Source organism: Colius striatus, chromosome 15, assembly GCF_028858725.1.
Source record: "Colius striatus isolate bColStr4 chromosome 15, bColStr4.1.hap1, whole genome shotgun sequence".
Taxonomy (NCBI): domain Eukaryota; kingdom Metazoa; phylum Chordata; class Aves; order Coliiformes; family Coliidae; genus Colius; species Colius striatus.
The window spans coordinates 21557502-21569996 of NC_084773.1; the positions used below are offsets into that span (position 1 = coordinate 21557502).

The following is a 12495-nucleotide window of genomic DNA, read 5'->3' on the forward strand; positions in this document are numbered from 1 at the left end:
AGCGTTATTTGGTCCTCTCAGTTAAAGGTTTTTGACGTCTCACATATTTATATATCTTCAGTTTTCTACTTCCTCACTTCTTTGAGTTGTGCCAGTTGGCAGCAGCCCATCACAAAGTGTTTGGCAGCTGTAACTCCTCCTTCTTTCCCTCCTCTGTGAGTGAGAGATCAGCAGCATCCTTGGGTACCAGACCCTCAGTGTCCCACTCACACCTTCCTGAGCCTGGCGGGCACGGTTCCCAGGATGGACGGAGGGACACGGACCAAACTCATTGATAACTCTGCTCACCCTTAGTCATCTTTTCTTTTCTTCTTGCAAAGCTGTATGCAAAAATCTCCCAGTCCCTCAAGATCCCCATTGAAGGGTTTTATCCGGTCCTAATGCAAATCTTGCCACTGATTTAAAAGGAAAACAGATCGAGAAGATGCTTCCAGTTTCCTTAATGTGCCTGGCATGGTATATTGTAGCACAAAATTACATACTGAGGCCATCAGATTTGATTTGCATTTGAATCTGGAAGGAGTTGAGGAAGGAGACAGCTGCACAACTTTGTAGCATATTGGAAAGGTTTAGGCATGTCTGCAGTTTTTATGAAAACCGGATCTGAATGTGGAGAAATGCCCTTTCCTTGCCCATGAGCCGCTCATCCATTTGCTGCTGAAATCCCTGCCACTTCATGTCTATTAACTGCTGTCTGAGTAGCTGCCTCAAAGCAGAAACTCTGCTGTCAAAGCAAAGCAGAAGCAGCCAGCAAACTATTGACACAGCACTTTCCCTCCCTCGATTCACCTCTGGAGTGTTTTTCTCTGGTGCCTTGTCGTGCAGGTATACAAAACATACTCTAACTGGAAAAACAAGCTTTGCCTTCAACAAGCTGTCTGAACTCTGGCTTTGATGAAGGACAGTGAGGAAAAGCTGCTTATGAATGAAGGCCCATATTCTGTCTCCTCTAGTCATACCAGACAGAGCCCTGGCTGCAGGGGGAAACTGGGGTATTGCCCAGTGAGAGGCAGAGCTGCAGGGGCCTGGGCACGTGTCTGTGAGGTAACCCAGCACACGGTGGAGGAAGCTCTGCTGCTCTTTCTGATCTCTGAATCTGCCCCTCTCTGTGATGCTGCTGAGGTCCAACCCTCTGGCCCTCTGTGAGGTGTTTGGGGAGGGTTGCTGCCTGAGACACCAGGTCAGAAAAGGCCTCTGAGGATGGGGGAGAGAAAGGAGGAGGAAGGAAGGAGATTTTGAAAGGCAGCTGGGAAAGGGCAGCTGAGTGTGTGTCGCTGAACGGCGTTTACACTCTTACTGTCCTGGACAAATGAGTTGGAATTAGCCCTGAAAAACATCTAAAAATTTCCCCTCAAAGCCTTGAGCAAGGGGAAGATGGAAATTCTGATGAGGAAACGGTCAGTGTGGAGACAGAGGCAGGTGCCCGTGGGAACTGCAGCGTTCCCGCCCTGGCTCTCGCCTCCTGGTCTCATTCTCCTGTGCTGCACCTTATTACGGTTTTCAGACTTCTGAGAATATTTCCCTCCCACACCAGATCAGTCAGGTTTTGCCCTGGGAAGGAGATATGTTTATTAAAAAGAAATCTCACTCACTTCAAGCCCTGTGTTTCTAATAAACTCCCTTTTTTGCACCCACGACTATACGCTGCAATTAGTTTGGAGACACAGAAGAGAGGGACAGAATCCCCCTGCTTGCCAAGCTCCACCAATTCCTGCCTTAACCATCCAATCCTCCCTTTGCTTAGCACTGATTCAGAGCTCTGGGGAAGCCCACAGGGAGAGAAGCCCTCCCAGCCTCAGGGTTAGCGTGTGTGACAGGAGAAATAAACTGCTGCTGTTCTTAAAGTATTTGGATGCATTTAATCCCAGGTGAGAGCTTTCCTATAGGGCTCAGTAGGTTATCAACCAACTCCCTGAGGAGGCATCGTGCCTCATTCAGCGTGGCTGGCTGTGCAAGTCAGTCAGTGGATACCCAACTTCAGTCTCTACTTTTAAATGAAACAAATACTTTGTTTGAAAAAAAAGCTTGCAGTTCCATTTTTAGGTGAAAGAGCTGCAAAGAGCAGTGAGGAGCTCAAAAGCAGCAGTGGCATCCGAGCAAAACTCCCCACGTCTTCAATGGCGTTTTTAAATGGTCTCCAGAAATTAGCAAGTTCTTGATATTTTAAAAGCAATTTGTATGTGGAGCACAGGGATGGGAAGTTCTGGTTGTGAGCTCTGTTCCAGCCTTCTCTGAAAGCCATTGGATTAGGCTGAAAGCAAGTTAACTGGAGGGAATTAGAGGCTGAGGCTGAGACTCATCAGCACTGTGCAGAGCTAACTTAGCTGCAGACCTGGCTTAGCTACAAAACGTTTTCTCCTAAGTGCAAAAGTGCTGTTGGCTTTTCCAGTGTGATTTTCTGTTGTGTTTCTGGGTGATGCAGCTGTTCATGGCTTGCTCAGGTCCTGGGGACTGGAGTGGCCATTTCTATTGAAAACACACAAATATTTCCTGCCTCCTGAGAAACGGCTACAGTTGAGCCATCACTGTGGGCTTCATGGTCCTCCAGACATCGGGCAATGTGGTGACTGACCCCAGATTAGCTGACTGACACCAAGCCTGTCCTACTCACCCGCCAGAATCAGAACCAAGAGCAAAATGTGGATGGTTTTACATAGTCTCACAGTAAATAGTCTCACATAAAGCCTCCATGTGTTAACCTGAAAAGTGCTAAGGAACTGAAGGTGTGCATGTAAACCAGCAAGGCCTATCTATTACCTCAGAGGCTTCCTAAGAGCAGGTGGGTCCTCAGCAGTGGTGCTGGGCACTGTGTAGAAATGCCACACACACATCTCAGGTGAGCTGCAGGAATTTGAGCTTGGAATAAATGTGCAGAGCACTGAGGAAGGCTGGGCTCAAGTGCTGGGGCTTTAGCCTGAGGGTAAAAGGAGAAACTGCATTGCTGTAGGAGAAAAATCACTTGAAATGCAGTGACTTTATATCCCACCCATCAGGAGAAGCAGGGACTGTGCAGCAGCACTTGGTTAGGATATGTGGGAAGCAAGGAGTTTCACAAGCTGAGCTCCCAGCCAGGGCTTTCCTGCTGAATGGGGTAAATTAACACCAACTTCTCAATCTAAAACTCAGGAAGTTAGGAAAACTCTCTTAATCGTTCCCGTTTCCCATCTGGCACGTGCATGCTTTTGCTCATTCAGCAGCTCCCTGCAGCTCATCCCTGTTTGCTGCAGATTCAGGTGAGCACAGTTTGGTGCACAGCAGCTTCCATCTATGTGACAAGTTCATCCTGCTCTCATGTTTGAGTGCTTCTGTTTGTGTTTCTGCTGCAAGAGCAAGAGTGTCAGGCTATGTTTTTACATTTGAACCTCCAACCGATACTGACATTATCCTGAGGCTTCCATGTGGTTACTCCTTTTCCCCTAGCAACCTGGTTTCATTTGTGGCTTTACCAAACAGAGCGACAGGGAAATCAGCATCTGGGTTGTTTGGTGATGAGGAGGTTGTGCTTCTCGTGGGCTGGACAAGCAGACCTTGCTGGGAGGGTGGTTACTTGCATGTGTTTCCCTCTTGAAGCAGCCGTGAGGAGGAAGCTGAGCTGCCCAGAGCCTCCTGGGAGCGACTCTTCTGGGGAGATGCTTTCTTGCAGGAGCAGGAATAGGGGCTTTAGGGACTTGGCAGCACAGGGAGTGTTGGTCTTCCAGTATCCCTGCTTCCAGTCCCGTGGGAAGAGTCTCAGCATGTGCGAGAGTGTCTCTGAGATCAGGAAGTGCAGTGCAGAGCAGCCCAGCAGTGAGCAGGAGGTGTGCAGCACGCCTGTGCCAAAGACCCAGCGCGTGGCTGGCACAGGCTGATGGAGCAGCTCCTGGGAGGACATCACTGTCCCTGAGGAGTTTGGCTGGGATTGGCTGAGAAGTGGCAAAGGAGGGGTGTCACCAGGGACTAGCCAGAAACCTTTAGGGCCTACAAACTTAAACTTTTCAGTCTAATTTTCAGTAGTGTTATGCTTCGTGTGGACTTGTAAGTGAGCAGATGCTTTGAGGGCTCCCTGCCTGTACAGACAAGACAATCTTTTCTCTTCTTCCTTTATTCAGCATTAAGTAGAACTTGTCAGTTGATTGAGTTTTCAATGGTGAAGTGCAACCACTGCCCACTGTCCCCAAACAGACCAGGCACCGTTGGCATGTTTCCATCTTAAGCCAGTGCTGTCCTGTGTGCTGTCAGCTCCTCTCTGCTGCAACAGCAGTGACACCAGCTTGTCCAGCTTCCTTTTCCTCTGTGTGTTGAGGATGGACCTGGACTTTGAGGGTTCCCATCAGCAAACAGTAGAGAGTGTAAGTGGGACAGGAGCATCTCCTGTGTGGGACAGACACGCAGACAGCGCTGTGCCAACGCTCCCATGCTGTGCCCTGCTGTGGTTGTGTGTTCATTCCTGCTCATCCTTAACATCACTGACATGGTACTGCCTATTCCATCCTACTGAGGAAAAACCTGGAGTGATTGTTGGTGATGCTGAGAAGCCTGAGAGTGACAGTGTGGGTGAGGAATGACTGGAGAGTCTGAAACTAGAGCCAAAATGTTCATGGGAGAGGAAGGGGAAAATGAATCAAGCAGACCTGCTCTTTTGTGAGCAGCTGCTCCCATGTTCAGAGGTACCTGAACTTCTGTGAACTGGTTCATTTATTTCCAACCCAGAGTTAATGTCATATGGTGGTGGCTCTCAGCTTCCCACTACGGCTGCTCTAATCTGAGCTCTTCGGTTGGGTCAATGTCATGGCCTCCGTGGCAGGGCAGAATTGGAAGAGTTTGTTGTGAACAGACATTATACATATCCATGTATTTACTTTTCCTGTAGACTGCATACCACCAGTAAGAAAGAGTGTTCAAAAATCTGTTACTTGGTACACTCTTCCACCTACTGTATAGCTTTTGCCTGCTTTCCAAAAAGGTAAGGACAAATCCAGCTTCTTATTGCTTTATTCTCAAGTTGTTATGATGATGGTGATGATGTGCCTGAGTAAATGAGGAATGTGCATCGGTGCAGCTGTGTCAAAACACGTGTCTGACTTAAAAATTGTTCACAGTTCCCTTGCCAAAAGCTCCCGTGAGAAGGGCTCCCTCTGGAAAGGGGAGAACGGGGCCTTGAGTGGTTTTAATCCATTTGCTGTGCCCCAGCAAAGCGAGACTGGTCATCTCCTACCTCCCACCAGTGCAGCTGGATCCCAGTAAGGCCTTTGAAGATTCAGATCTCTGGTGACGACTTTTAAAAGGAAGAAACAAATGATCAAAAGTTAATCATGGCAATCAGATCTAAGGACTAACAAGATGTTTTCTGAGTCATTTCTAGCAGCTTTACCAGCAGGGTTGCCTGGCAGCGTAAAAACAATGTTTGCAAATGTGTGAGCAAGCTTCTGAAGATTTGAAGTGGCTCACAAAAAGTTTGCAGAACACCTCCGTGTGACCATGAGTGAACAATTTTTGAGGGCTGGCTTTTCTGCGTGTTGTGACTGCCTACGTGGTGACCTCGTGAGCTGGTGTTGTGTTCGTGGCGTGCATCAGCCAGCAATTACCTGCTTCTCTGGTTAAACTGGAGGAATGGGAAAGCAGTTGGTATTGGAGACAAGTAACTAGCAACCACTAATAGATATGTCATGTATCTGGAATTCTCTGTGCTCAGATGGCTTTGCCCACCCCTCTGGGGCTTGGCCCAGGTATGAGGAGTGCTGGCCTGGATGCTGTGGGACTGTGCATTTGGGTCTAGAAGAAATTGCTGTGTAGAGCCTTCAGAATGTTTAGCTGACCCCTGATAGGTGAGAACTTCTATCAGCAAAGGTAGGAATGCTGCTTGAACTGAGCCTCCGAGCCATAGGAAAAAGCCCATACTAATACCTCTAGCTGGTGTAAATTGCCACAGCTCCAGTTTCAATTCAACTCAAGTTCTTGTGAAGTGTTCAAATTGCTTTTTATTGTATTTGAATCGTGTCCATTACTCTAACTTACACAGCTCGGGCAGAAAGCCTCATTCAAGGCGTGAAGCTCTTTAGGAACATCAGGATGACCTGCCTCACCAGAGGGCTAGAGGCAGAAGGGTTTGACAGAGGCTGGCTTGGGGGAAATATAACAAAGTAGTTGTAAAGGAGACAGGGCCACTCAAAGTATTACTGCAAATCAAGTGTGAAGGAGGAAAGGGCGGCTAAGTGGAGCTCATATTGCTAAAGGAAGGAGGTGAGAAGAATGGGAGACAGAAGACATTCTAAACCTTGGGAAAAACAGACTGTTAAAAAAGTCAATTTAAAATGAAACTAGTCAGGAGCTCACAGGGGTTTGTCACGTTGTTGTTTCCACGTGACATTGCTGTGTAACGTAAGGCATTGCTGTCTGCAGGGACACACAAACAGCGTTGTCATCCGAGCCCTACAAAAAGCATTGGCCATCCAGATCCTTGGAGCAGACCTTAACATTTGAGCCACACAAAGCTGTGAAAAATGCCCCAGCTGAGTGAGGATGGTTTGAGCCTGTGATGGTCTTGCCCATGCCAGTGCTCTTCTGCATCAGGTATTGCTTTCCACCCTCACCCGTGAGCGGTTCTGTTCCAGCTGGGCTCACTGCTGTAGCCCTGGTTGCTGTGTTTAGATTTGTTCTTGCAGGAATACAAAGAGAAAAAAACAGCAAGAAACAATATACTGTATTAAAAGCAAAGCAATGATATCAGGAAAACATCACCTTGGTTGCAAACTGACACATGTTTTGCTGGGAACATATTTGTGTGCAGGTATGAGCACAGTGCCTGAGCCACTGCTCGACTGGATCAGTTTCTGCTGCGTGGTGCACAGAGAGATGCATTTGTAATGCTTCTAAATTGCTTCCTGTGAGTGACAAACAGGGCTCCTTCTCTGTTGAGACTGATGAAAATGTAAGACTTGAAAAGCAGTACATGGTATCTGGATCAGGGTGGGAAAATATCACCTATTGAAGGTGAAGAAACATCAAATGCTTTTGTAGAGTCACGTTTGGTTCTGTAGCATATCTGCAGCACTTTCCTCCTGATCCATCACCAAACAGTATGCTCACAGGACAGGGGGAAAAGACAGGCCAGAGAGTAAAGCACTTGTGATGCCTGGAAGACCTGGATCCATCCCTCGGGCTTTTGGAGCTTCCCAGGGGAAGACTGGCACGGTGCTCCCTTGTGCCACTCCCCATGGATGGTGATTCTGAGATGCTTGTGGGTTGCAAATGGGGACATGTAGTTCTAGAAAGCACAGCTCCTGTCTTCTGGTGCCTTCTGCAAACCACGGGCATGGTGTTCTGAAGGTGACAGTCTGACCCCTCGTGCCAAGGTCAGTGAATGCTTCTCCTCAGCTGGTGCAACACCTGTTTCTTCAGCACACTGGGGTGACTGAGCACTTTACTGTGTATACAATACACCCTTCTGAACAGGGGTTCATTTCATAGTGTAAGAAGGACAAAGAAAACCATGGCACAGGTTACTTTTCTGCTCCAGGAAGCGCCTGAATGATGCCCATGAGCTTGCTGGGCTCTGAAGTCTGTTGTAACATTTATAAAGGCAGTCAAGGAGAGACTAAATGGAGTGTCTCCCTGCCTTTTTTGGTTGGGTTATCAGTATTGGGCATTGTCATTTTGGTTGCTCTTTTCAACAAGATGGTACTGGTGGTCCTTCAGCACTTACGTCTGTCTTAGCAGGGATAATGGTGAAATGCAACTGTTTATCATTTGTCTGTCTTTTGTGCTGAACTTTGACCAGCCTAGGCCAGGTGCTGAGCATGTCTAAACCACAGTGGGCCTTTTTCTTAGAAGAAAAAAATGTCAGTTGATATTAGCTGAGGCTTTGGCCTCAGATGCTCAAAGAGCAGCTCACCTTTCCACCTTAGCTTTGCAGTGCAGTGCTCGCTGCCAGGGGTTAAGGACACAAAGAGCAACACCTGCCTGCTCAGGAGAAATGTTCTCTGAACTTTGTACTGCCTTGCTCTCAAGTGCATGCTGGATGCTTTGGGCAGTGAGTAGATCTCCAGTAGTAACTGAATGAATTTGAAAGCAGCAGTGGCTGTAGCTCTCTGCAAGGGCAGAGCTGGAAGGGTTGGCTTGCATAGGGCAGGAGTCGGTAGCTCAGCCGCAGTCTGAGGCAGGGGTTCTTCTCCCAGGACTTGGGCACAGTGTGCTGCTGCTTCCAAAAGCTTTTCAGTTGCTTTACAAGTGATTTGTTTGCTCCATCTGTATGCAGAGGAATTTGTGTGGTGGCTGTGAAGGGCTGAGCTTGTTTGTAAGGTACGTGCAGCAGCCTGTGGTGCAAAGTCATTACGTTTCTTGGTTGTATCTCCCCTAGAATACATAAATGCAATCACTTAGACTATGCTATAATGAAGCTGTTGTGATATGAGTCATGACATGGTTTCAAACAGATGTTGGGCTTCTGTTGGAAGAGGTGAACAGTCTGAGTTACCCTCTAGCACCGAGGATTTCCCATGATTGTCCTCCTCCTGTGTGCAGCCTCAGGAAGCACAGGGCACCCCCAGGACCCCCTACACCATCCAACAGCAACTCTGGGCAACTGGGCAGCTCTCTGAAGGCTTTGGGACCGAAGTGTGTGATGTTCTGTAGCTTGTCATGCCCTAGAGGATGTGGTATAGAATAACGATTTTCTGGCCTGAAGCGTCATTTTCATTTTGAATCTGTCTGGTTTCATCCTGAGGAAGTGCTCAGTGTTTAATCTCACTTGAAGGGTTTTCTATTCAGTGGAGACTGCTAAGAAATGAGAATTTGCAGTCAAAATTGATAAGCAAAAGACTATGACAGGTCTTCACTGCATCTGTTTTTGTTCTAGAATGGCTTGGTGAAAAACTCAATATCAATTCCAGCAATGATATGCTTATTGTAAAGTATTGCTCAGAGGTACATCAAATAAGCCCCTGCAACACCCCAAGTTAGCCCTAATATGTACTTGCCATTTCCCAAGTTGTAGATGGTCTCACTGGCACGTCAGATTCGCTTTGTTTAGCTGCTGATGGGTGACCCCAGAGAGCCCAGATCTCACCCGTGTTCCGCAGCAGCAGCGGTGCAGGAGCCACGGCTCGAGAGGGAGGAACAGGTTCACTTCCCTTTGGGGCAAGTTTTCCAGTTAAAATTGGCCTTGTCTTGTCCTCCTACTGGAAGTCTCAGTTCTTGAGGAGCACAGACTTCCCCCAGTTTCCTCTAGGTTAGAGCATGTGGGTGCTCTGACCCTATGAAGCATGAGGTGGGGGTTCAGAGTTGGCTGCTCTCGCTCCCCTGCAGGAGCTCAGCTTTGCACTTTGTTCTCATCTGCTTTTTACTGCAGCACCTGAACATTTCCCTGCTCTCAACTGACACATAAACTGCTCTTTATAGCTGTTTTGGACATGGCCTAAAGGATCATGCCCTGCCCATGACGTGGGACTGGACTAGATGACCTTTAAGGGTCCCTTCCAACCCAAACCAGCCTGGCTAAGGGCTCCAGGGCAGAGCTGAGCCCTCCCCACAGCAGTGGAGCAGCACCTCATCCCTGCAGCTAGCAGCACCAGGCCATGGCAGCTACTCTTTCCAGTTTTCTCCTTTAAACACTGGAAAATGCAGGACTTTTGCTCTTTTTGCACACAATTCCCCCTCCCCTCTCCACTTGCATTTGCACATTCAATTTGCATTTTAATTTTTACCAGTTTCTCAAGATCTCAGTCTCTGAATCAAGGTTTCCCTTCAGGTTTTACATATCCATGACAGCATCCTGTTGCCCAGCAGCCAAACTAGTGCCAGGAATTCTTCTCTCCCCAACCATCTTGTGAGTGGCACAAGGGGTTTGCAGTTCTCCTTCTTGGCAATGCAAGGTTAGACTCTTCTGGTGACATTTCAGACCATGAAGGGCATCACTCACAATGGGTGTGTATTTTTTAAGCCATGACAGCACTTTGTATGGCTGAGAGCAGTTGGTTTTGTTTTAGGGTTTCATTGCAGACCTCTCAGAAATAAGTCTTTTGCAGCTGTTGCTTGGATGAGGTAGGTCAGGGGACTTTTGACTTTGTGAAGCTGAGCTGATGCCAGCTGCTTGTGAGATGCATTTTTTAAATTAATATTATTATTTAGCCAGGAAATTTCACAGGAAAAACTCTGAAGTGTGCCAGTAACAAGCCTGTGGAGTCTGCAGCCTGCAGATGAAGCACAGCTCCTCCTGGATCTCCTGCCTGAGCGTTTGGGGACTGGGTTTCTTTCTTTTTACATCTCAATCTAGCTGGATGTGACGATGCACTTTAATACATTCACATCACTGCATGCTCCCATAGTTATTTTTCAGGCTGTCTCGCACTTTTCCTGACTGACTTGATACAGGACTTGTGAATATACAGCAAAGTGTCAGATTGTTTCAGCAACTGAAATGCTCCATGTGCATAAACAAGTCACCTCATGGTTTAGGGTTTGAACGGTGCTAGTTGGAACATACTCATGGTTGTAAGTGCTTTGGATATTAATAGCTAAGTAGTTAGATACATGTTTTTGAGGCATAAATGAGTATTAATTGGTATACTGGTGTGTTCCTCTGTTTTGCTTTGTCTTTTATGTGATCCTTTTTCCTAGGAGATGTGGGAGCAGCCCACCCCTCTCTTGTTGGTGTTTTTGCCTAATAAACCCTTAGTATAGTTCTCCCTTTGACCAATTCATCAGTCCTTACATCCCCTCAGGGAGAATTTGTCAGATTCACACATTGTAATATCAGGGAACAGACAGACTTTGGGCTGTCTTGTCTTACATACATTCATACTGGCTCCCTTTCTCCCAGGCAGGGTAGTAGATGTCACCTTGCTGTTCTCATGTGGCAGTGTGTGGGAGTCTCTTACATGCACTCACAGCCTCACCTGTGTTAATGAGCTAACTCGGGTAAACAGTTGCAGGACTGTGAAGTCAGAGTTCACATGCTCAGCTGAGTCTCACCGAAATCACTGGACTCACCCCAGGATGAGTCTTTGCAATACGTGGAGTCCCATTTCCCTTCTCCCTTACTCAAGCAATAGGAAGCATTGCAGTGGTACTGGAAGCTTTCAGGATGTGTGCTCTTTCAATTGATACTGCTGTTGTAATTACAACAAAAGTATCCACAAGAGCAGCCATGATCCATAGCCTCAGGTGCAAAACCTGATTGCTGTCATCAGGAGCCTTCCAAGCCCACGAGAGACTTACAAACTCAGTGCTGTCTGGCCACTGAGAATAACAGTGTGAAGAGTTTGACTGGAAGGAGCTAGAAAGAGATTTTAGGAGAGAGCAACTCACAGCCTTTAAGTCAAAGACTGAAGGAATGATGTGCTGACCTCTGTACTGGCCTCTGAGGTGGCGTGGAAGGTGGATTTGAGACTTTACAATTTCGAGTCTGTGCAGATTGCTTTGGGGCTGTTTTAGTTTGCCTGTGGTTATGATGACTGGTTAATGGAAGTTATTAAATCATTGTTATTAAGACAAGCAGCCACCACTAACCAGGTCTAGTTTCGAGGCAGTGCAGGCAGGATAAGCCTGTGCACTCCCCATGTCCCCAGCTCACTGTCCTTCCTGCTCAGACAAGCCCCAGAGCAGTGAGGCTTGGGATGCAGACAGGACAGGAGGAGGCAGCCAGTGCATGCTTGAGATGTCATGTTCTGGGAGAGGAAATCTTCCTAATGGACTGTGAAGTGCAGTGGTTGTGCTTACATTTGCTGCTTGGTAGCCATTCCCTGGTGTAATCCACTTTCCCTTCAGCTCAGCAGTCGTGGTGAAGGATTTCTTTACTCACACACATCATCCTGCCCAGCAGCAGCCAGGAACACGTGCCCTGAGATACACGTTTCATTTTCCTGTTCATCAAGGTACAACTTTCCCATCTTTTTGGTTAAAAAAAACAAGCAAAACCTCCTTTAAAACTTGTGTGCTGAATGAAGACATCGATGAAGCAGCTCTGCTCTGCTTCCCGGGCAGAGGTTTTGCAGCCAGCAGCACCACACCAGCTGTCACATACTGCAGGGAGGAAAGGAGAGCAAATGGATTCTTTTAAGGACATCTAACATCTGGTTTCGAAGCGAGCAGCTTACGTTTGTGATGAAATCTATGTGGTTGATAAGGTTAGGTGCAAAACCTGTATTTAATGAGTGACATTTCTTTCCCCTCAGGTAGAAAGGAGGTCTGTTCTTAGCTGCCACTGAAGTAACAGGATTGAACGTACTTGGCAGTGAAACTCAGTCAACAAAAACGCCCCATCAGCCAACCTGAGAGGGGAGCGCTCCCTTTTGATTTCCTGCACAGAAAGGACCTGTGGCTCAGCGAAGCAGAGCCCCTTCCCTTGGATTTGGCTGTTGGGATTTCAGTGGTGCCTGCTGCTGCATTTAAACTCAGAACAAAAGATCTTTCTCTTCCCTCTTTTTTCCCCTTTTGTGTGTTTTCCTGAGCCTAATGACACTTGAGCTCATTGCAGCCCAGTCTGTGCTGGAACAGCGCGCAGGCAAGCAGGTACAAAGT

The 12495-nt window shown here is 47.5% G+C and overlaps 1 protein-coding gene across 1 annotated transcript in view; it reads left to right on the forward strand.

The window, feature by feature from the left end:
- The window catches only part of GRM7 (glutamate metabotropic receptor 7), a 247709-nt gene extending 242789 nt beyond the window's left edge, over positions 1-4920 (forward strand). The window contains exon 10 of the mRNA XM_062008216.1: positions 4850-4920. Within this exon, the coding sequence (XP_061864200.1) occupies positions 4850-4920 (71 nt within the window). The remainder of the gene's footprint in view (positions 1-4849) is intronic.
- The last annotated feature ends 7575 nt before the right edge of the window (positions 4921-12495 follow it).